General features: G+C 43.6%; 2 protein-coding genes across 7 annotated transcripts; both read right to left on the bottom strand.

Annotated features, from left to right (window-relative positions):
• Positions 1-3741: 3741 nt before the first annotated feature.
• LOC123181246 (1-acyl-sn-glycerol-3-phosphate acyltransferase LPAT1, chloroplastic) lies at positions 3742-6905 on the bottom strand. 3 transcript variants are annotated; one of them, XR_006491601.1, is made up of 6 exons: positions 6539-6905; positions 6266-6436; positions 5257-5663; positions 4832-4933; positions 4426-4738; positions 3742-4006 (listed from the first exon to the last, which is right to left on the bottom strand). XR_006491601.1 is itself a non-coding variant. In XM_044593511.1 (5 exons), exons 1-5 carry the CDS (start codon positions 6606-6608, stop codon positions 4511-4513), a joined length of 978 nt encoding a protein of 325 aa, XP_044449446.1. In that variant the 5' UTR covers positions 6609-6905; the 3' UTR covers positions 4221-4510. The 3 variants fall into 3 exon arrangements, 1 of the variants encoding a protein (XP_044449446.1); XR_006491600.1 differs by having other exon boundaries at positions 3742-4046; positions 6539-6904; XM_044593511.1 differs by lacking the exon at positions 3742-4006 and having other exon boundaries at positions 4221-4738.
• Positions 6906-12030: 5125 nt separating this feature from the next.
• Positions 12031-20219, bottom strand: LOC123181245 (wings apart-like protein 2). 4 transcript variants are annotated; one of them, XM_044593507.1, is made up of 13 exons: positions 19548-20219; positions 18063-18162; positions 17263-17596; positions 16910-17022; positions 16184-16300; positions 15995-16088; positions 15806-15889; positions 14786-15447; positions 13468-13748; positions 13176-13320; positions 12829-12926; positions 12633-12714; positions 12031-12483 (listed from the first exon to the last, which is right to left on the bottom strand). In XM_044593507.1, the coding sequence occupies exons 1-13, from the start codon at positions 20030-20032 to the stop codon at positions 12403-12405; spliced, it is 2676 nt and encodes an 891-aa protein (XP_044449442.1). In that variant the 5' UTR covers positions 20033-20219; the 3' UTR covers positions 12031-12402. The 4 variants fall into 4 exon arrangements, with proteins under 4 accessions (XP_044449442.1, XP_044449443.1, XP_044449444.1 ...); XM_044593508.1 differs by having other exon boundaries at positions 14786-15444; XM_044593509.1 differs by having other exon boundaries at positions 15827-15889.
• Between the last annotated feature and the right edge of the window lie 3846 nt (positions 20220-24065).

Raw genomic sequence — 24065 nt, 5'->3', positions numbered from 1 at the left:
AAAAACTAAAATAATGTGGGCGTACTAAAAATCCGTAAATTCAAAAAGGTTCATGAAATACAAAAATTCTTGCCAAATTCAAAAAATATGTGAATTAGAAAAGTGTTCATGAATTCAAAAAATAATGAAATTCCAAAATGTCCACGACTTAAAAAAAAGATTATAATCATGAATAATTTTGAAAATTCCAAAGATTTTTAAAATTGTGAACTTCTCTCAAATTCAAGAATTTTTTGAAGAAAAAAAACACGAATAATTTTTAAAAACATGAAGAATTTTTGAAAGTTTGAACATTTCTTGAAAAATAAATAAATAATGTAGAAGAGAAAATAGAAAAACGGTTGTGCTAAATCTCAGTCGACTGAGATTTAGTGAAGTCTCAGTCGACCGAGGTTAGCCAATCCAATTTGATTAATCTGCGCGTTATTGTCTATGTTTACTCGCCCTGTTTCTACCGTAGCAGACGGTGGCCCATCAGTTGTGCCGTTGTGGTCATTGTCCACCCATCTTGGGCCTTTTCTATGTGGGCTGTAGGTTGTGGCGTGATGTTTCCTTATATTTATTTTCCTTTTTTTTGTTTTCCTCATAGTTTGTCCGCATAAATTTTTGGATCCTCCTACGTAGATGTTTACTCTCCACTATAAGAACATGAATAGTTACTAAAACATAAGGTTTTTCCTTATGAATTAATATAAGGAGGAAAAAAACATAGCGATTGGTAGTTCATAGGGGCATCTCTGATATTTTTTAGGTGGCATTTTCTTTGTTCTTTTTAATTTTTCATATTTAAACAGCGCATAATTTGTTGTGCAACTAACCATATTCGAATGTCATCTTGTATTTTTTATTCTTTTTTAATAATTTATGAAAATACAACTAATCTATGATACATGTTTTTCTTGTATCTTATTTGTTTGTTTGTCGCAACTCTACTTTTTTATATACTGTTTGCTTATATATTTAGTATAGATTATTTTTAAAATTTAAATAAGACTAACGATATTGTGTGCGCACGGCATGCCGCTTGGAGATGGCTCTTGATGGCATTTAGTATTTCTTTTTGATTTTTTGTCTTCTCAAGACGATTTCCAAATTTCCATCTTCCAGTTGCATGTCCACCCACTGACTGCAACCGCATGTCCTCAACGCGACTGCAACTCGGTTGTCTTTTGTCGGGGACGGGCATTTGCATGTCTGCCACTAGGCATGCAACTACAAGTGTCGCTCTCGATTTGCAACTGCATTTCTTGAATGAGATTGCAACTCTGTTATGTTTTGTCGAGAGTGGGGGTAATTGCATATCCGTCGCTAGACCTGCAACTGCAGGTGTCGCCCATGAATGCAACTGCATCCCTTCAACGAGGCTGCAACTCGGTGATGTTTTGTCAGGGACGGGGAGTTGCATGTTCGCTACTAGACATGCAACTGCAAGTGTCACCCTCGATTTGCAACTACATGTCTTGAATGCAATTGCAATTCTGTTATGTTTTGTCAGGGGAGTGGGCGTGTCTGACACTTGGCACGCAACTGCAAGTTTTGCCCTCTAACTGCAACTCCATGCCTTCAACGCGACTACAATTTAGTCATGCTTTTTGTCCGGGGGTTAGGCCTGGGCATTCGGTATAAACCAAAAATTCGGTTTTTACCGTTTGGTATTTTATTAAATTCGGTTTGCTGAACTGGAAACCGAAAATGGCAGTGCAAAACAGGTAACGGATATTTCGGTTGACCGAAAATTTCGGTTCAGTTTCGGTATATACCGATACACCGAGACATGAATGGTGCGCTTTGCGCTTTTCCCAACAGCACTCACGCATGGCCTATTATATAGACGATTTGTTGTCTACTTCTCCTTAAACAAACGAGGTGGGACTAAACATGATGGTTGCCGGCCGGTTGCTCTGCCTTATGCGAAGAAGCCCACTAAGTCGACTAAAATAAAATAAAAAAAGAAGCCCACGGACTCATGCAGTCACGTGGCTGAGCTTCCTTTGGGCCTTGCATGCATGTTGGTTGCAGGGCCTGCACGCATGTGGTCGCGCAGGCGCACGCGGGCTGGATTGCATGCTCCGTAGCGACGTACAACTGGCTGGAAGACATGCCTACCCACTGTTCGGTATCTTTTCCGGTTAACCGAAAATAAGACCAAACCTACGGAACTTAATTCGGTTATTGAGTGTAGAAACCGAATTTTTCTGCATCATTGGTAAAAACCGAAAAATCGGTTTTTTCGGTTACGGTTTCGGTTCGGTGTTCGGTTTTTATGCCCACCCCTACCGGGGGTGAAGAGGGAAATTGCATGTCTATTACTAGACATGCAACTACAGGTGTCGCCCTCAACTTCATGTCTTCAACACGATTGCAACTTAGCGTTGTTTTTTGTCCGGGAGCGAGTTGCATGTCTGTCACTAGACATGCAACTGCAAGTGTAGACCCGACCGCAACTACAAGTGTCTCCCCGAGTGCAACTACATGTCTTCAACGCGACTGCAACTTAGCGGTTGGAGCGAGTTACATGTCTGCCTCTACACATGCAACTACAAGTGTTGCCCCCGGCTGCAATTGCATGTCTTCAATGTAACTGCAACTTAGCGGTGTTTTTTGTCCGGTGAAGTTGCATGTCTGCCACTAGACATGCAACCACAAGTGTTGCCCTCGGCTGCAACTGCATGACTTCAACATGACTGCAACTTAATGGGTTTTTTGTTCGGGGGGAGTTGCACATGTCTGCCACTAGGCATGCAACTGCAAGTGTCACCCCGACTGCATGTGCATGTCTTCAATGTGCGTGTAACTTAGCAGCGTTTTTGTCCACGGGAGTTGCATGTCCTCCACTACCTCCATATGTCGACACCAAGTGCAACTACATGTCTTCAATACAACAACTTTGTGTTTTTATGTGTGTGTGTGTGGGTGGGGTGCATTTCCTTTTTTTCTTCTGTGGTTTTAATTTTTGTTTTTAGTTTTTAATTTTATTTTTGTTATAGTTTCATTTTAGTCTTTATTTTTCATTTTTATTTGGTTTCTAATTTTATTTTTGTAACATGAAAGATCTTTGTTACAATAGAAATTGTTTTTTTGAAGAATGATAAGAAAAACAGAGAGAGAGCAAGATGGTACGAAGAGCAGGAAATTATTTTTGCGTTCTTTTTTCCTTCCTGTTTTGATATTTTACTTCTTTGCATAAATATTTTTTATATGATTCAAATCTATTTAAAAAAATAAATGATGAGAATAAAAGAGAAAGCAAGAGGTACACAAAGAGAGAAAGGAACACATCACGTGACGTGAAGGAACCAATGGGCCGATTTGCAGGCCCATGTAAGCTCACTGAGTCTGGAAAGGTACGGTAGCGACATATACTTACGTAACAAAAATCGTACGCAGGCTAATACATACAATCCAACGCAGAAAAATTGTACGCTGATGTCAGCCGACTGAGACTTCGCGAAGTCTCAGTCGACTGAGTCCTAGACATATCCATAGAAAAAAAATGGTCAGGAAACCACAAAATCAGACAAAGAAAACTGAGTGAAAAAGAACAAAAGAAAAAAAAACGGGCAGCAGCAACGGCAGGGAAGGTAAAGCCCATTCCGTTAACATGAGGAGGCAAGACCCTAGCGTCGTACGGGAAGTTTCCGAGTCAGGACAAGAACGTCTCGGCGAGAAGCCGAACTCGGTTACTGATATGCACTTGAAAAGGCCGGGGGGGGGGAAGGCATCTTTATCAAGTCCCAAAAGGAAATCAACGTGCCAACTTTATTATCTTCTCACCCACAAAAAAATTTCTTATCTTCCCAGTATGTAGAATATGGCAAGATCATCTAAATCCAGATGAATTCTTTGACACATAACATCTTTTCATGTTAAATACTATAGAACAAGGCAAATAATGCAAACTACAATTTGTGAAAGATAAACTACATCAAAGCCTATTTTGCAAGTCACACACAGCAACTAACAAGCACAAGTCATTCTTATTCTTCCTCCAGCCCCTGTCTTCATTCTGCAGCAAAAAGAATGCCTGCACTCAGCACCTCTACTAGCTGCACAAACAAGGGTAGATCTTTTGGAATCCTTCCTTTTTAAAAAATACGTACTTACAAGTATTTCCGCCACCAAATACATCTGTGTTATATTCAGTCTCTTATTAGGACACTCGTCTCACACCTCCATGTGGTGGAGATAACAATCTCAAACCTCTAAATGTGGGGCACATATTCAAACTGAAGGTGTCCTTTTTCTTGAAGTTTAAACTGAAGATACGTTTTGCGCAGTCATACCATTATGCTACATGAACCTTATTTGAACAAATGATATACGACGCCCGTGGAAACTCTTTCATTTCAAAAAGCTGTTCTTCTTAAGAAGCAAATAGCATTTCCTACTGATTCTCAAAATATCGAACTAGTCAGTAACGTGTACCTGTAAACTATCTTTGCCTTGAGTCGACACGTTTCGGCAAACTAGGTTCCATGATCCATTGAATAGGAAAAACCACCCACTTCCACTAGTGCACTCCATAACCATGTAGAAGAAGAGTGTCTGCTATCACATTCCTTGCGTCGGTACATAATTTCTCTGCATCATTCCCTTCAATTGGACGGTGAATAATGACTTTTACTGAACCTGAATTAAGGTTGCTTTCCATTCCAGGAGGCATCAGTTTCCCTGTCCCAAGAAGGGTAATAGGTATGACAGGAACGCCAGTCTTCGCTGCGACACTAAATGCTCCTCGCTGGGGATAATTATAAAATGTCAGTACTTCACGGAACTGAAAGCTAATAGCGTAGTACACACAAGAGTAAAATAACATTCGACGGAACCTAACCTTGAATATACCTAGCTTTCCATCTTTACTTCGAGTTCCCTCTGGAAAGAAAAATACAGACGCCCCCTTTTTCACCAAATCCACACACCGTTTAAGACAGTCCTGAATTTAGAGGATATATGATATGTTCAACATGAAGTGTAAGTGGGTAAACTCTATAATAGGAAGGCATTTAACAAAAAATGTCATTAATGTTGAAAACTAAACTAAACTAAACAAAATAGGTTATCAGGTTTGGGCGTATGCATGTACGCTTCACATAAGATGCTGGAGCTGCACTAACAAAAAGGATATGCAAAGGAATTACCAAATAAGAACTTCTTCAGTGGCACAAATTGCAGGTAATCCACAACTTATATTCAATCACAAGATTATCGAAATTTAAGAGCCTACTGAAAAAGGAAGGGACAAGGCTAAGGCCATACCAGCTGGCTCCTGCTGTCCATACGCCGTAAAGGAATGACACCTAAGAGATACATTGCCCAACCAATAATTGGAAGCATAAAGATACTGGTCTTGCTTATAAATTTGAAGCACCTTCCTAGAGTTAGAAGGGTATAGATATCCAAGAAGCTCTGATGGTTAGCAACAAAGACAGCAGGGCTACTATTGGGAGGTAGATTCTCCATTCCCTCGACTTCAAGCTTGTAGAACATGGAAACTGTCAGAGTAGCCCAAATCTTTGCAATATAGTGCTGAGCCCTCCTACGGTGGCGGTCAAACAAGAGCACAAGTGGATGAACCACAACCATAGCTATAAACAAAAAGATCGCCACAACAGCAGTCACTGCATAGAAGAAGACCCCTCTGATCCTTGAAGCCACTTGCAGATCTGGTTAAATAAATAAATATAAGTAAGTTTTCCAAAAAGAAAAAGTGAGCACAAAAAAATCCAGCTAGAATATAATTTGAATGATTTCACCAACAGATTGTTTGCAGAATATGTGGAGATGATTTTCCTAATACGTACTAGTCAGTAGGGCCTACTACTTAAATTTCATCAAACATGCCACTGGCATTAGCTGCTACAGGGTTTATAAATACCTTAACAACTGCTGTTCTCCCTCTGAAATTAATCTAAAAACTCTAATGACACCTTTCACATGAGTAGAAGTAACAATTATAAGCCTACAGTCCATCATATATTGGTTATAAACAGAAGGAAGGAAAGTATCAAATCATATCCTCTGGTCCATACTGAAATGAAGGGTTGGGACAATAGTTTGAGTTTCTGCATTATTGGTTTATCAAAACTCACCTAACTCACATAGCACTAGCAACGGCAACATTGCAGGTTCATATACGCTCCATAACTTCCATATTTCGTAAAACTACATGTCAATGTGATTTTCTAGCTAGCACAGCTTAGCTACGCGGGCACTGGCATAAGAAGTTCAAAGCATTTGGCTCTAGAGAGGGGAGGAGGCCTGAAACCTGAAAGCCCCGACGAATCCTCAGGGTCATCGGCGGCCGCCGCAGCGGCCGTGACACCCGACCTCGCAACCAGCCATCGGCACCTCCCCGCCTGGAGCACCCGCGGGTTCGGGCAGCGGGACGCCATGGACACACGCCGAGGCCGGGCATTTATACCACCGCCAGCCACCACTGCAGAAGAGCGAAACAGAAACCAAGCACCAAATAAGATAGGATCAGCAGCAGCATCGCGGGGGCTTTCTCCGGAGGTAAGCGTCGAGCCGTGTCGCGTACCGTGCGCGGCGGAGGGACCGGCGGGGACGGCCGGGGCCGCGGTCGGCCTCAGCCAGACGAGCGTCCCCATGGACGAGCTCGCCGCACGCGTCCCCCTATGCCGGCGAGAGCAGCACGAACAGGCGGCAAGCGAGACGGTGACCGGACCGCGGAGGCGGGGCGCGGGTGCCGCGTCAGATCCGCGAGGCTCTAGATCATTGGCTGGGGCGGCGAGGCGGTGGCGCGCGCGCACGTGGCGAACGTGGGGTTGTTCGGCCTGGGGCGAGAGAATCCGGAGGCGGGGCGGGGGGGATGGCGCTGGGCGAAGCTCCGTTGGTGACTGGTGAGAGTGGATAAAATCGTGAGGGTGGAAGCGGGCGAGCGCGCGCTGACTGGACGCGCATGCGCGCGCGGACGGGGCTAGACTCGGGCAAAACGGTGGCCGGCGGTGGTTTGTTTCGGCGGTGTTTGCCAAGTTTCTCTGTAGTACATTCTGTGGCCCGGTTCGCTTTATCTACATTCGTTCTTTTTTTTTCAAAAGGCCCTAGGCCATATATTAAGTGTCACATGAATTTACAACACACACACCCAGAAAGATAAAATTACAGTTGATTTTGGGTGCCGAAATCTTCTTCCTCATTTATCCATCGGCGGAGGTATGAGCATAACTCGATGCTGCCTCTGGCCTCCATCTCGGGCGGGAAATTTTTTATTATTTTTTTGAAAACCCAATAGCTTGTAGAAGCAACAAATAAAAAGTCATCAATGCATACTAGGAGACACCAACGACCGCGAACTGCAACGCAAATCGAAAACACAGATAGAGGATATGCAAAAACTCTGAAGACCATGAACGTCAGCTGAATCAAGAAGGATCGACTGGAACCCTGAGTCGACCGGATCCCGGACCCGCCGGAGCACGGCTCCAGACATCCTCGCTATCGATAGACATACCAACATAATGAAAGAGCGAGGAGAACATTATTCCTAGAAGGCAGCGGCCTCGCTGTCCCAAACCAAACTCAAAGACTCCTAAATAAAACCTTGGAAAAATCACATGTATCATTGCACAACAGGTTCAGGCCTGATGTCGACCTCATCGCCGTTCAGGACAATGCATCGACTCCCTATTCTCGGGTGACCTAGCAAGGTCGTGCCACCATTGAAGATCGTTGCTCTGGATCACCAACGTCGCCGACGAGCATCACCTGCCGACAGTCATAGCCCGACCATGAATCACCATCGACATCCCGTAGCAGCCCACCAGCTCCTCCATATCAGGCTATGAACAACATCCTACCCACCACCGCGAGGCTAACCCTGGCGGCGGCAAGAGGGATCGGATCACGGGGTGGTGGTTAGGGTTAGGTCCTACCTTCGTCGACTCATGTTATTCCGGAGTTCAAATATGGCCCCAGCTAAAATGATGATAGAAATAATCCTATATGCTTTATCTAAGTGGCCACATTATTGATGTAAAAAGTACAAACTAGTCTATTATTGAGCCTAAAATAAGACAATATTATTACGGATCTTCTTCCAATCCGTTAAATCATATTTTTTTTGCTAATCTACTGGGTTTTTTTATTTGCTAGATGTGAATTGGGAAAGTCTCGGCTAACACCTATATCACTCAAAAAAAAATACAAGTCTCCTATATCATTCAATTGATCAAATAAAATAATCTGCACGAATCTTCACATAAAATCGAACGATGTAGGAGTTAGATGCGACTTGGTTAATTTTTATCTAGATGATAGCTAGCCAATCTTTTTTTATCACTTTTTTCGATTTTATCTATTTGCTACACTTGAATATATATTTTTCACCGGAACACATTTCAAAAATGTTCAAGATTTATTTGAACTTTTTACTTGTATTTTCCATTTTATTTATTTAAATGGTTTGATTTGAAATCAGCCAATACTTGTATTTTCTTTGTAGTTGTACTTTTAATCTACACAGATTGCACTTTAAGGTGGCCTTTGTTTGGGCTTTAGCTACAGAAAAAGAGAGAAATGATCTAGTCCTACAAAATTTTCCTCTCGTCCTTGGCGATTGCAACTCTAGCCGCCGCCAGGAGAGGCCGATCTTCCAATGTTGTTCTCCGCCGGCTCCTCTCCGCCGGCGACCTCGTTCGTCGGTGGTGAGGGGGGTCGTCGGATCCACGCGTGTGGATCGATTTTACTCCCTCGTAGTTTAGGTTTTTAGGTTGTTAATCGTCTTTGCTTCGGCGGCGACGATGGCGGCGAAAGATTCCTCGGATCCTTCCCTGATGAGGCCATCGGTCCTATGGTTGGGGATGGATTTAGAAACAAGTCTGTTCAAGTAAGGATGGCGTGGCGGCGGCGGCATCCTCGTGGTGGACCTGTTGTAAGTGCATCTAGTGCCTCTTAGTGATTTTGGTGTATTGAAGACTTATAGGTTAAGGAACTAATGTGTTTGTGAGTATACGCAGGTTCTATAAGTCTATGAGGAGTTTGATATTTACGAAGAAAGTCACCCACTAAAAATGAATGTCTTCATTTGACGACTTTGGTTTTCTTGAAGACTTTGAAAGTGAGGAAATTGGTGTGATCTTGAAGACTTTGATATTGATGCGAGGATTATGAAGTGTGAAGATTTTTGTTTTCGTAGTTTCATTTTCTCTTTCTTGAGTCATAGAAAACACCGTACTGTTAAAGGGGGTCGAGGTAAAACTAAGGAAAAATTTCCAAGTGATGCTCATCTCAAAATCCTACACCTACCCAATCCTTTCGAGTGAAGCCTTTGGAAATCTCATGCAGTTCAGTCAATTTCTTCAGTGACAGAGACAAAGATCTTCTGGTCTCTGAGGAATTTGTTCTGACTGAGGAGTTACGAATTTCCCAGTGCGGATTGCCTACAAGTGAGGAACATGATAGCCCTGAGGAATTTGAGATCTCAAATTTCCGACCGTTGCTGTGCTACGCGCCAGCTGTCCCGAAATATCGTATCCACCTAACGGTCATATCATCAAAGGGTATTTATGTCTTATCATGTTGGACTGCTCCCCGGCTATAAATAGCCGCCCCCTACAACCACTAGTTGGTTGGCTGCTCCGAGAGAAATTGACACTTGTCATTGAGAGCATCCCATCCTCCGAGGACTTTGAGCAAAAAATCATCAGTGAGGAAAAACCCAAACCCAAACACCTACAACCCAAAGTGATCGAGCATCACTGAAGAGATTGTTCCTGTGTGGAATCGACGCTTGTTACCTTTGAAGATTGTCCATCTTCCAGACGGTTAAGCGTCATGGGCTAGAGCATCCAAGAGGAATTGTGGATCGCCGAGTGACCGAGTCTGTGAAGGTTTGGAAGTCACCTGAAGACTTACCACGAGTGATTGGGCGAGGTCTGTGATCTTAGCTCAAGGAGAATGCGGTGAGGACTGTGTGTCCGGGACTGTGTGTCCTCAGGTTTAAATACCCAGCCACTCCAACCAGACGTACAACTGTCACAACAGTTGGAACTGGTCTATCAAATCATTGTCTTCACTGAGCTACTGGTTTTATTTCTTCAACCCTTTCATTTCCTCATTCATGTGTTGATGAAATTGATTGTTACTGTTTGAAGACTTTGACTGAAGACTTTATCAATTTCCTCAATCATATTTCTTCAGTCATCTTATCTTCAGCCTGCTTATCCTGTTTACATGCTACCTGTGCTCTGTGCTTGTTTCATATCATCATGATGACTGTGTTACTGCCATGTTATGCTTGCACCTGAGTACTTATTCCGCTGCTTGTATTTCGTCACTTAGCAAATTCCTCAAGTTGAATTTCCTCAGTGACGAATTTGTAAAAATCGCCTATTCACCCCCCCCCCCTCTAGTCGATATAACACACTTTCACATGTGTCCTCGGGCTCCACCGTTGAGGCGGCGTTTGCTCCAGCGTCGGCGCAGAGCTTGGGAGGCAGTCCAGGAGTGGATGCAGATTGTGGTCTGCATCGACGGCATCTGGAAGATGGAACATCTGCTGAGCTCGTGGTTCGTGGATGGCAGGTATGGTTTCCTCCTTCGGCGTCTTAGTCTTGGTAGGATGCCAGATCTGGAGTTCGTTGGCGTGTCCCGGGTGTTGCCCCAGTCTGATTCGTTTAACGACAAGGGCTTCGCTTTTGCTGAGCTGCCTTGGAGGTCTCAAAGCTGCATATCAGCCATGGAGCCGTGTCAAGCTCGGGTGAGGTGGTGATTCGTCATTTTTTTCTTCGGTGGCTATTGTGGTGGTGCTGGAGGCAGGTGACGAGCGTTGGTGTGAAGATCAGAGATGCTCTGCTATCTTTTCAATTCTGTCATGTCGGTTTCTACATGACTTGTACTTTATTCTTTATGATATGAATGAGACACGTATTACCATGCAACAAAAAAACTACAGATTCTTGGATTCTAATCCATCCAGAATCAGAATCTCAAACAAACACTTAGATTTTTATCTTAGCTTTGAAGAATGGGTTCTAGAATTGTGCTACAGCAAGGCGCAGGCCAGAAGCTGCGAATTTGCTGATTCCCTAGATACCCGAGTTGCCATTTATCCAGGTTCCGAAATAGACCAACTTCTCCCCGTTATTGCAGTAGAAATGCCAATAGACCAACTTCTCCCCGTTTATTACGGTAGAAATGCTAATAGACCAACTTCTCCCTGTTATTACGCTAGAAATGCCATTGGCCCCTAGCCCAATTTCCTCCAACGCCAGGTTCTCCACCTTGTTCTTTCCCACCCAACCGAACAAAGAAGGGGAGCCGCCCCTCGCTATAATCCAAGCCACAACTAAGGCTATGTTAAATCCCTCCGCTCCGTAACTCCGCTGTGGAGCGGAGCGGCATATAGTAGAAATACGAAGAGCGGCAAGTAGACCCAACCGAACAAAAAAGGGGAGCCGCCCCTCACTATAATCCAAGCCACAACTAAGGCTCTGTTCGGAATCCCTCCGCTCCGTAACTCCGCCGCGGAGCGGAGCGGCATACAATAGAAATACGGAGAGCGGCAAATAGGCTGCTCCGCGCGCTCCGCTCCCTGGTGATGAAGCGGTGGATTGCCAAACACAGCCTAATTCTCAAGAATCTGTAGCCCAAACAAAGAGGACCTAAGAAATGCACGACTACCCTTTTCAAGGCTGCTCCGCGCGCTCCGCTCCCTGGTGATGAAGCGGTGGATTGCCAAACACAGCCTAATTCTCAAGAATCTGTAGCCCAAACAAAGAGGACCTAAGAAATGCACGACTACCCTTTTCAATGTGTCACTATATTCGTTTAATTTGAGCGGTGCTAGTCCTACCATTTTCAAATATATGATGGTTAGCTAAAATCAAAGGAGCGTACAAATTTTGTACAAGTTGTAAGTAAGAATAGCATTTTTGCTTAATTTTTTGCATAATTGACTAGCAACAATTTTGACCAAATAAAATCCATCTGCTGAATGTAATCCGGTGTTTGGAACAGTATTAAGCAAACAAAATATCTGTTTCAGACACAGGAGGCACAAACCAAACGGCATGGCGAGGGTACGTTCCATTAAGCTTCTTCAGATTTAGGCATGTGTGGTGACTGACTATGACTGGTACCAGTACAAATTACAAACACACACACGCACACACAGTACATTCCCTATGATGTTATTTTACATTCAATTGAATTGGCTAAGTAAACAACGTGTTTTGAGAGGCGACAAGGAGCACACACAAAAGATGGGCGACAACAACAGGGGGGCCAAAGGAAAAGAAAAGAAAGAATGGCACCATGGTTGGTTAGTTGCAAGACGACTGCAGGTCATCTGCGGCGCATGAGGAGACGAGGAGGAACACTTGTGTGTGCCTCGGCTGCGAAGAGGCCAGTCAGTCTATACAAAGTGACCTCTTCACCATCCTATCATAGTTTGCATTTTTCAATAACTTCTGTAACAGATGAGTGTGTTTCGTCTGTCATCATATTAAGCTGCAGATGAAACGCCTGCACATGTAACAAATAAACGGATTATTACATGCTCTATCTCTATACGCAGCAGCAAGTAGAAACATAGCACAAGAAGGGTAAAATGTTGAAATGAAGAAGAAAATAAGCTTCCTACAAGGGTAAGATCTACCGGACAAGAGGCATACCACAAATTTCTCTAGCACAGGCACAAGAACTTTCAAGTTGTTGTTTGGAAGGCAGCTGGAAATCGCTCCTCGAACCTTCATGCTGTTGAAGCAGACAAAATGTTAACAAGTCCAACACCATTGAGGCTGACATTATGCAATCAACTCACCGTAATGGAAGTATGGAACATTACAGACGACAACTCAGATTACTAACCTTTCTATCGAAAGAAAGCCAAGCACGAGGGCTGCATAGGCCTCCACGATCATCATTTCAGCTTCCCGTGCTCCTTGCAACATTGACTCTTCATCATCCTGGTTAGTTATAATAAGCAGTCAATCAAATGAGCTACAGGACATCATACAATAGGATTTGCTAGCTGCTAGGTAGAAGGCATTTGCAACAAAGATCCCCAAAAAGGGCTAATAATATAGTGCAGGTTTAAAATGGAATGGTACTCGACTATTCATGATATTTTGTCAATTGACTGGATATCAAAGCCTACAAATGCATTAGTTTCCATTTCATGGATTTTAAACTAAGGGATTCAAGGTTAGAATTACCGGTGATATAGTTGCAGAAGCTTCCCCAGAACCTTTACTTGCTAAGAAGATTGAACAGAGGAGTGGTATAACATCCCTCTGTGCCTTTTCACTCTGCGCATTCTTAGACAGACCCACAGAAACACGAGCAGATGCAAGCCGTACCCTACAGCCAGGTCATGAAATTATTTAGAACTAGACATTTGTTAGTTGGGATATATGACTGCTCCAGACCCCAAGGAACTAGCTGAAGCACAACAGTAACACGGGTATGAATCAAACAAATGGAAAGGAAGAAAGTAACAGGCTTTACCTATTAAGGCTATCTTTTTCCACGAGATTGACAAGCAAGCCCAATATGGCAACCAGAAAATCAAGCTCATGATCTCGCAGTTGCTTAGCTTTCACTTGGCATGCTTTGCTGTCCTCAGAATCGGTGAGGTCTTGTAAAAGATCGACATCTCGGCCAGTGTCCGCGGAGAAATCAAATGAAGGGAAATGCTTGATGATCAAGGAGGCCATGGTGTTAAGTCCACCACATGATGCAATATGTTCACAACCAGATGGGTTGTCATTTGCTAAGTTCATAAGAACCTGCCAGAAAAAACATGGGAAAATCATATACTACATGCCATTGCAAAAGTAACACCACATAACATTTTTCTAACATAAAACATCATCCACCAACTGTTCAAAAGTTTCAATACTGCACAGCAAAATAGAAGGGACGAATAAGATTAGACCCTTTGGACAGTTACAGTTTCTTTTTGGAGTGATAAGGTAAAGGTGCAATGATCTTTCATCAAATATCCTAGTGAGGAGCAGAAAAAGATAAGAGACTACAATTATTATGGGATATCTCACAAATACCGTCACAAGAAGCAATACATAGGTATGTACAGTTAAGCTTAGGCCCACAATTAGTTGAGACAAGATCAACTACTAGTTTATCCATACAGACTAGTCTTTCAAAAACAACTTATTGTCACAGTTAAATTTAATACTGAAACATATCTTCAAAGTGACTTAACAGGCTGAGCACCTAAAACCGTTTAAAGGTGGTCAATAAGCTTAGAAAAGCATCTGAGCTGATCACAATTGGGACTTACCATACGAGCAAGTTCATTCACGCTCTGGATGGAAGTTCTAATTTTATCTTCAGTTTAATAAGCTTATTGTAACTTTTAGCAGAACCTTCAACCTTCAATAGGAGGCAAGCCTGAGACAGCTTTATGTTAATGCTTAAACCCAACTAAAGCAGGTTTCAGGTTAAGTAAGAGTGTTAATCAGGCACCACAAACTGAACTCTAAACTTGAGCATCAGGCTCAGCCCATTCCTCGAGTATGCACCGATGCACGGAGTGAAGCAGATACTATGACATATTGATGTATATTTGTCTTAATACTCTTTCTTAAACTTCCAACCAAGTGACACATCACAACTCCACGAACAGTTACTGTGTGGTATAAATGGTGAAAGATCTTCCAGTGCATGCGATCATACGAATTCACACATTGACCAAAGGTTTAACAGCCTATACTGAGCATTCACAAATGGACAAACCTATTTCAAAGGGATGCAATACTTCTTTACAAAAATATGCCAGCCAACAAAAATCAAGAAGGCTTACCTTAATTGATGCCAAAAGGCAGTCTTCCAAAAGATTGGAATCATCATCAACATTAGAATGGGATGTTGCACCCAGATGATGATTATCTTCAGGTTGATATGATTCCTGACTTCCAATCGCAGCAATCCCACGATCGTCCGACAATTTCTCATTCGCTGATTTTGCTTGACGGCCATGTGTTGATCTCTTTTTTTGACCAAATAGTTCAGGCTCCTGATCAACATCATCAAATGCAAAAGGATCACTACCACTGCCACTTCTCAAATCACTGTTGCCGTTTTCAGACAGACGTCGTCGTTTTGCCATTTCTCTGGACGTTCCATCAGAACTATGTGCTGTTATAGAAACCCATCCACTTGAGCCTCTAATTGGGTTGGCTTTACCACGTTCCTTTCTTATATTAAGCTTCAGACCAAGACCAAGACCATTGCTGTGCCTCTCACCTAATGAACCACTTGATGCCCTGTTGCTTGAAGTAGACTGGGAACAATCAAGTGTCATTTGTGATAGGCCAACATCACTAGTGGAAGATATACTAATATGAGAAGCATCTAATTTGGAAGATGAGCAATTTTGGCATTTCTGGTTCAGCGAAAGCTTATTTTGCTTTGAGTTCTTGCCCTTGCCATGACCATTCAATGTAGTTGCACCCTTGATGTCTGCTGCACAAGAGAATTTAGACCATATTAAACTTGTATCGAGGAATATATATCGTTGTGAACATTTGTGCACATGAGAATTACGAACGTGAGACCATATTAAACTTGTATCGAGGAATATATATCGTTGTGCTTTATATAAGACTAGAAGGTGAACATCATAGTTTTGTGTACAGTGAACATTTGTGCACATGCATGATACCCTAACTGCCTTGCAAATTTATTGCTGCACCCAGAGAGGATACTCTGGGTCGTCAATATAGAAAAACACTGAAAATATATCAAGTATTGAATCTAGATTTAGACAGTTCACAGGAAAGACAGAAGTTCAAATAATTTGGTGGTTGTGACTTGTGACTACCAGAGCAGCCCCCTTTACAACCTTTGGAAGATTTTTTATCTGTACTGATGGAAACAGTGGAAGAATTCTGAAGGAGAGACAGTACTGCAGCAAAGGAAAATAGGCATCAGATTGCAAGTTTTCAAAGTGGATGTTGAACGTTACATTATATGGGAATAGGAAAAATACTGAAATCTAATGCAAAATTACCTGATAATAATTCAACAATATTGATAATGACACCAACAAGAGAAACTGTAGAGCCTCTGGGACTCAATTTTCTACTCATGCTGAGCAAATGGGTCTGGAAGGATCAAAAGGAGTCGAGTGAAGTTAAGAAGTAGTACATGGCAATACTATCATTGCACTGAACTAACATTCCAAGATATGGAAAATTACCTTGTTCTGATCACTTAAGAATGTGGCATTCTCTAAAATTTTCAAACATTTCAGGAGGAGTGCAGCACTTTGCAAAGATGTTTCCAAGGACAGAGTGGAGGTATCCTTTACAATTCCCTGATATACAAGGTTGGCCAGCACAAATATATTATATTCTGTTAGCTTAACTGGTATATAATGCATTAAGTATGCGAAATGGGGAAAAAGGACTAGCAGAATAATTCACTGCGAAAATAAATGGTGTACACATCGGAGGCCCAGGTCATAAACTACACAAACCAGAAACACGACATGTGGCTTCAATTCACTTAAACTCTAAGAGAGGCTTGTCCGCTTGTGTAGTGGAAATTGTAGCGTTCAACAGGGTAATAATCATATAATGTCTCCATGACATGAAACCTATGCAAGTATTATCACCTTGGACACATATAATCACTAGAGATTCAAAATTCAAAAATTAATGCTTGACATAAATCACTCTAAGACTGCATTCAGGATTTAAAATTTTCAATCAGAGAAAATTTCACAGCATAATTTTGTGCTGCAGCAAAGTTTTAGTGTGCAGCTTCAAGCATGTTAGGGCTTAAAATGTACAGACTACAAAAACATGCAACCATTCTTCAGCATTGTGACAGAACAGATAATGACAGCTTGAATGTTGTTTATGTGAACCTGTGCATACCTGTTTATTTTATGAAATAAAATAAAAAATAAGCAAGATCATACCTCCAGTGAGGAATGACAATCAACCATAACATCAAAAATATTATCAAGACCACCCAATGCCCTTAATGTTTCTTTGAAATCCCCTCCAACTCTGGTCACCATGTCAGAAGTCTCTGAAAAGATAAACAATTGAAAATGAGTAATATTTAGCAAAAAAATAAGTTACTACGCATAATTCTGGACTAGGCAAGCCATCACTGAAAACTCAAACACAAGTGAAACAAGGGCTAGGCAAAGGCATCCATGTAAAGCAAGCATGCAATGCTTAACTTGTGAATTGACAGTGTACTTCGCGGTGAATGCAATAATGGCAATAGGGTAATCGTGGTCAAGAAATTGATTAAAAACCATACCCTCTAATGCGACAGCTGACAAGCATGCCTTTTCCATTGTCAACAAAGCAAGCCATTTTGAACATAATTCTGGCCTTGATGCTCTCTTTCCATCCCTGTCAAGTGGCTTGATTTCTTTACAGCTTAAGAGGATTTCTTCGACTTTTGATATGATATCCTCTGAGCTGGAATCGGAATCCTTATTTGAGCCATTAAACATTTGAACTTTACTGATTCCAAGGAGTTTGGAACCTATAGATGGTGCTTTGACATCATTTGCGTCCATTGGAGGATTTAATAATTTAAGAAGAAACCGAATACACGATTCTGAATTTAGTACATGATTCTCTTGTACCTGAATAACAACAAGGATAGATTGATCATAAGAAGAAACTGAAGCTGAAGGAATGCTCATCGGAACTCAGAAGTATTAAAAGAGCAGCAACTGTTGGGAAAACGCATTCAACGAGCAATATATGTAATTCACAAATGAAAATCTGAATAGTAAATACTCCCTCTGTAAACTAATATAGGACATTTTATAGACTTGAGAGGGAGTAGCAAACTAGCTGAATTTAAATCATAAATTATGGTTCAGCTGTCAATAAAAAATAAAGCATGAAGTTAGTTAACTAAAGTTATTTTTATCATGCATTAGTGTTGAGAAAGAAAGCAAATACTTCTACAAGAAAAAATAAATAAACAGCTTTGTCACGACATGAGTATCTTTGTGATTTGTGAGAAGAGAATATTTAATGCGCACGGAAAGCAGCATGCACAGAAACATATCATCTGGTGGTTTGGGATTGAGAGGTACTCACATCACTTGCCAAAACAAATAAAAGAGCTGCCGCCGCAACACCACAGGAAGGATCATCAATGTTCAGAGCCAAAACATTATCTATAATTTGCTTTACCAATCTACAGGACATAACAAAACATGCACTTGTGAGTAACAAGATGGAATACGTGTAAAATTTGAAAAAAACAAATGAAATGTTTGTTAAACAGTGATTTTGATTTTGGTACTTCTCAGACTAAATAGATTACTGAGATGAACATTACATGGTTACATGTTAAAATAATTGTGTTCAATGGGAATTTACTTTCAACAATGTTAACCATCTACTGATGTAGAAATGGGTAAAACGTTTCAAGAATCTAGTGATTCCAGCATCCTCACTTCAAGCATGCCCTTTGTTTCACTAAACAGTTTTGCTATTTCTCAGGCAACTGAGTCACAGCTAAAAATAGTTTGGTCTTCACATCGAGATTGTGCAACTACACAAGGGATGAGATGATCTTGATCGGATGGCTATCAATGTTGACTGAGAAATAATTATTCCTAAGTTGACTGAGCTATAGACACACCCCTAAATACTAACGTTGAACTTACCCAGTTTAAATAAGCATTTCACATGTTCAGTACGCTTATTATTAATTATCTCATAGTACATCTTATAGAAACAACAAATTTGAAGACTGGCTGGGACAGGAACAGACAATATCCTACATCTTCAACTATACAGATCAAAGAAAAGCAGTACACCCTAAACTTAAATAGTTGTCAATTGTCAAAATGTTGGTATGACAGTGAGTTAAGAGTGAAACACTGGTGCTGTTCACAGCTCAAATAGGTAGGTTCAATACTGCACTTTTGGTTACCAAAATGTATACTCTCCTGAACAGAGGAGAAATATTAGGCTCGAGTTCAATGGATGGCCCTTCTACCAACAATGTTCTTCAGACGTATCTATAGACCGGAGCAAATTCTAATTCAAAAGGGAAGATGTCTTTCTAGACATTTCCAATCAATCACCATGCTTCCTTCTTATGGAATCATGGCATACTTGAGGTCTTAGCAAAAACAAAGAGACCATCCTGCTTGGGACGCAGATAACTCAGGTGCATACTACTTAAGCCCAGTTGTGTCAGTGGGGATTCTCCACGATATGTGAAGTCTTGATTCTACAACAAAAAGCCCGACAAAGCAAACTAATCGAACTAAACAGCTCAGGCCAGGCAAGCAAACAAATAAGCTGCATGAGTTAAGCTATTCATCACAAGGCAAAGGAAACAGAGCTCGCTCGTTCGTGGTGGTCTGAAGGCCAAAAGGTGGCTCCTTTCCGGAAGAAACCGAAATTCTTGAGCCCTAATCGTACAGAATCCCAATCTTTGAACCGAGGTCACCCGCAAGAAGCCCCGATTTGGTAACCCTAACCCGAGGTTCTCGATTCGGGGAGCCAAGATTGGGCACCAAGAAGACCAAGAAGGCAACTTGTGTACCAAGAGAAAGGTGCACTGACCCCTGAGCCCGGAGGACGCGGCGGCGCGCGGCGGACGCGCAGATCCCGAGCAGCGCGAGCAGGCTGGCCCGGCGCACCCGCCTGGGCGCGGTGGGCCGCAGCCCGTCGAGCGCGAAATTGACCTCGTCGACGCTCTCCATCATCTCCCCGTACTCCTCGGCCTCCATGAGCGTGGCCGTGGCCGCCTCGGGCTCGGGCTCGGCGTGCCTCCCGCGGCGCCCCTTCCGGCGCGGCCCCTCTAGCCGGGGCGGCGGGGGCTGCGTGGGCGGGTCCTCGTCGAAGTCCCACATCGAGGAGGACTCCTGCGACGGCGGGAAGGGCTGCGACGCGGACGAGCCCAGCGCCGCGAGCTCGTCGTCCCCATCCCCGCCGTCGAAGGCGAACGCGTCCTGCGAGGACGAGAGCCCGCGGTCCCCTCCGCCTCCGCCGGCGGCGGCGCCGTCGGAGAAGGTGCGGGATCTGCGGCCGTAGGTGCGCACGATCATGGCGACTCGCTGCTGCGGGTAGCTGCGCGTCCGCGCATGCGAGTAGAGAGAGAGAGATTTGGGCGTGGGCGTGGGCTTGGGCGTCTGTGTCTGGGTTTCGAACGTTTTGCTCTGCGGCTGATCCGGATTTGGGGATTCTGGCCTGGGCCTGGGAGGGGAGGAACTCGGGGTCGGGGAGCTGGTTTCGTGCGTTGGTTACTGCTGGTGGTTTTGTGCGTTGCTGCGGCCTGGGGTTAGTTATCGCGTGTCAGGCCAGGTTTAATAACCAAGGTAAAGCACAGTCTAGTTTGAATCGAAATGGCCGCGGCGTCTCGACGCGCTTCTCCACGGTCAGATTGTTCCTCTATCTTGATTTTGATAGAGCACTTGTGCACGCGGTCTTGAGCTTCCTCGTCTGGTCAGCGTCTAGGGTTCAAATCAAGCATGAATAAAATGAGTAGACATGGTCGAATAAAAGGAGACTGTCTCACAAGTAGTAACTACGTTGATGCTTAATTAGATCTTCACGAAGCTGGGTATGGGAAGCCCGATCTTCAATCTTCCGGCATGTTTCAAGAAAAGTTTGGATCCGGTCCTGGTTCCCGCGAGGTTACACGAGTGAAAGATCATGGATGTTGCGTGGAGGGCTGGTGAATAGTCCATTTAAAATAATTACGCTTTAGGCTTGAACAAATGCGGAATAAAACTAACGTTTAATTTGTCAAGCATAAAACCTAAAACAATTAGGCTCACTTATGTGCACCAACAACTTATGCTAAGCAAGATAAACAATTAAGTGATAACAAGATATATAATAAAAAAGACTATGACTATTACAAAGTAAAAGTGCATGAGTAAAGGGCTCGGGTAAGAGATAACATAGGCACGCGGAAACGACTATGTATCTCCAAGTTCACACCCTTGCGGATGACAATCTTCGCTTGGAGCGGTGTGAAGGCACAGTGCTCCCCGAAAAGCCACTAGGGCCACCGTAATCTCCTCACGCCCTCGCACAATGTAAAATGTCGTGATTCCACTAAGGGACCCTTGAGGGCGGCCACCGAACCTATACAAATGACAACCCTTGGGGGCAGTCACCAGAACCCATACAAATTTCTCGGGGCACTCTCCACAACTTAATTGGAGTCTCCCGAAACTTGTTTGAAGCTTTACACCACAATGATTGAGCTTTGACAACACCAACCGTCTAGGGCACCAAAGCACCCAAGAGGAACAAGCTCTAGGGTGCCCAAACACCCAAGAGTAATAAGCTTCTCACCTTTCACTTCCATGTATCACCGTGGTGAACTCAAATCGATGCACCAATGCAATGACAAGGGCACACGGAGTGCCCAAGTCCCTCACTGTCAAATCCACCACGGCAACAAAAGTTATGGAGGAATGCGAGAGGAAGAACAAGGAGAACACAAATAACTCCAAGATCTAGATCCAAGGGGTTCCTCTCACTTAGATGAGAAAGTGATTGGTGGAAATGTTGATCTAGATCTCCTGTCTCTTTCCCTCAAGAATCATTGGAGGGATTGAGAGATAGCAAGCTCGAAGAAGGTCAACAACGAGGGCAAAACACGAGCTCAAAGGATAGAGACCATTGGGGAAGAAGGCCCCCTGAATCCAACTGTTATGCACACAAGTCGTGCGCAAGCGATACTACCGCTCGGGGGAGCGGTACTACCGCTTAGCACGGTCAAAACAACCCAACGAGACGAAAAAGGTTCTGCGAGAGAGGTACTACCGCTTTATAAGTGGTACTACCACTCGGGGAGGTAGTACCGCTTATAAGAGGTACTACCGCTCGGGGAGGTAGTACCGCTTATAAGAGGTACCACCGCTCGGGGAGGTACTACCGCTTATAAGAGGTACTACCGCTCTCTACTACTGCGAAAGTCGGGATGAGTTCCAGAAGCATAAATACGAGCGGAAGTGGCTAGACTGGCGGTACCGCTTATAAGCGGTACTACCTCTTATAAGAGGTACTACCGCTCGGGGAGCAGTACTATCGCTTAGAGTTAAAACACTGCCCAAGCAAAATAGAAGGACGCTCCAATACTGAAACTGCTATAACTACTGCAAACGGACTCCAAAAACAGCAACCTCAAGCTTGTTGGATAGAAGACGACAAGTACTATCCAACAACGACTGGATAAATTAAGAACTAGCACTGGAGAAGAAATGACAATAGGATAAGGAAGAAGACCTTCCCCGAGCATGAACTGACAAACTCTCCACCACCGAAAACTCAAAGATGAAGCATGTGAACTCCGTTTTTGAGTTTGACAAGAAGATGAACACAAAATCTAAAACCTCACAACGAGAAATATGATGTTTGAGCTCTCTACGAACGATACGGTCAAGCTACTTACTTGAGAGCCCCCCTTGATAGTACGACAATCGATCCTATAACCCGGTCTCCCAACTACCACCATGAGACCGATAAAATAGAAAACCTATACTATCAAGGGCAAACCTTAGCCTTGCACATAGTCCACTTGAGCTAGATAATGATGATCTTGACTTCCTCAAGTTGGACCACCTTCCTTGATTGCGCACGCTCGATGAGGACTAGTTGATTGCTTCACCATACTCCACTATGGGTGAGCCACTCTTGGGCACATCTTCACAAGTCCATTGTCACCACAATGGACGGCAAGCTTTAAGCATGATCTCTTTGTGATGCTCCACTTGATGTCATCCTCCATGGGTTCTATGAGATCTTCCTCTTGATGCAAGCCCATGGAAACGTACCTAACCCCACATAGAACTCTCACGTAGGCCATGGGTTAGTACACAAAAGCATAATGGACAATGCTTACTATACCATGGGATCACTTAATCCCTCGCAGTACATATTGTACGCTTTGTGTGTTGATCAACTTGATTCACTCTTTAACTTAGTCTTGATCAACTTTGTATCATGTCTTCTCTATGACCAATCTTTGGATAATTCCTTGAGTAGCACCTTAGTCATCACATAATCTGCTTGAAACCAACACATGGACTTCAAGAAATGTGTATGGAAAAACCTACAAATATAACTCAAAGGCAACCATTAGTCCATAGAGAATGTTATCAATTACCAAAACCACACATAGGGCACCATTCTCTTTCAACAAGGCTACCAACTGTTGGGGAACGTAGTAATTTCAAAAAAATTCCTATGCACACGCAAGATCATGGTGATGCATAGCAACGAGAGGGGAGAGTGTAGTGCACGTACCCTCGTAGACCGAAAGCGGAAGCGTTAACACAACGCGGTTGATGTAGTCGTACGTCTTCACGATCCGACCGATCAAGTACCGAACGGACGGCACCTCCGAGTTCAGCACACGTTCAGCTCGATGACGTCCCTCGTACTCCGATCCAGCCGAGTGTTGAGGGAGAGTTTCGTCAGCACGACGGCGTGGTGACAATGATGATGTTCTACCGACGCAGGGCTTCGCCTAAGCACCGCTACGATATTATCGAGGTGTAATATGGTGGAGGGGGGCACCGCACACGGCTAAGAGATCAATGATCAATTGTGTGTCTAGAGGTGCCCTCCTGCCCCCGTATATAAAGGAGCAAGGGGGGTTCGGCCGGCCAAGGGGAGAGGCGCGCCAGGAGGAGTCCTACTCCTACCGGGAGTAGGACTCCCCCCTTTTCCATGTTGGACTAGGAGAGAGAGGGGGAAGAGGTGGAAGGGAGGAAGGAAAGGGGGGGCGTCGCCCCCCTCTCCTTGTCCTATTCGGACTAGGGGGGAGGGGCGTGCGGCCCTGCCCTGGCCTCCTCTCCTCTCTTCCACCTAGGCCCACTAAGGCCCATTAAGTTACCGGGGGGTTCCAGTAACCTCCCGGTACTCCGGAAAAATCCCGATGTCACCCGGAACACTTCCGATATCCAAACATAGGCTTCCAGTATATCAATCTTTATGTCTCGACCATTTCGAGACTCCTCGTTATGTCTGTGATCACATCCGGGACTCTGAACAACCTTCGGTACATCAAAACATATAAACTCATAATATAACTGTCATCGTAACGTTAAGCGTGCGGACCCT

This window comes from Triticum aestivum, chromosome 1D, assembly GCF_018294505.1.
Source record: "Triticum aestivum cultivar Chinese Spring chromosome 1D, IWGSC CS RefSeq v2.1, whole genome shotgun sequence".
NCBI classification, from domain to species: Eukaryota; Viridiplantae; Streptophyta; class Magnoliopsida; order Poales; family Poaceae; genus Triticum; species Triticum aestivum.
The sequence above is the reverse complement of the archived record's forward strand: the minus strand, read 5'-3'. Positions and strand labels throughout refer to the sequence as shown.

What these genes read in the sequence shown, in the direction of transcription:
- LOC123181245 (XM_044593507.1), bottom strand. Translation starts at nt 20,032, where the DNA reads ATGATCGTGCGCACCTACGGCCGCAGATCCCGCACCTTCTCCGACGGC. An exon ending in TATTGTTGAATTATTATCAG is followed by an intron (nt 15,890 to 15,994) that starts GTAATTTTGCAT and finishes CCTTTGCTGCAG; the next exon opens with TACTGTCTCTCCTTCAGAAT. An exon ending in TTGTAAAGGGGGCTGCTCTG is followed by an intron (nt 15,448 to 15,805) that starts GTAGTCACAAGT and finishes TCTCTTGTGCAG; the next exon opens with CAGACATCAAGGGTGCAACT.
- LOC123181246 (XM_044593511.1), bottom strand. Translation starts at nt 6,608, where the DNA reads ATGGGGACGCTCGTCTGGCTGAGGCCGACCGCGGCCCCGGCCGTCCCC. An exon ending in CGGTCCCTCCGCCGCGCACG is followed by an intron (nt 6,437 to 6,538) that starts GTACGCGACACG and finishes GCTCTTCTGCAG; the next exon opens with TGGTGGCTGGCGGTGGTATA. An exon ending in GAAAGCTAGGTATATTCAAG is followed by an intron (nt 4,739 to 4,831) that starts GTTAGGTTCCGT and finishes AATTATCCCCAG; the next exon opens with CGAGGAGCATTTAGTGTCGC.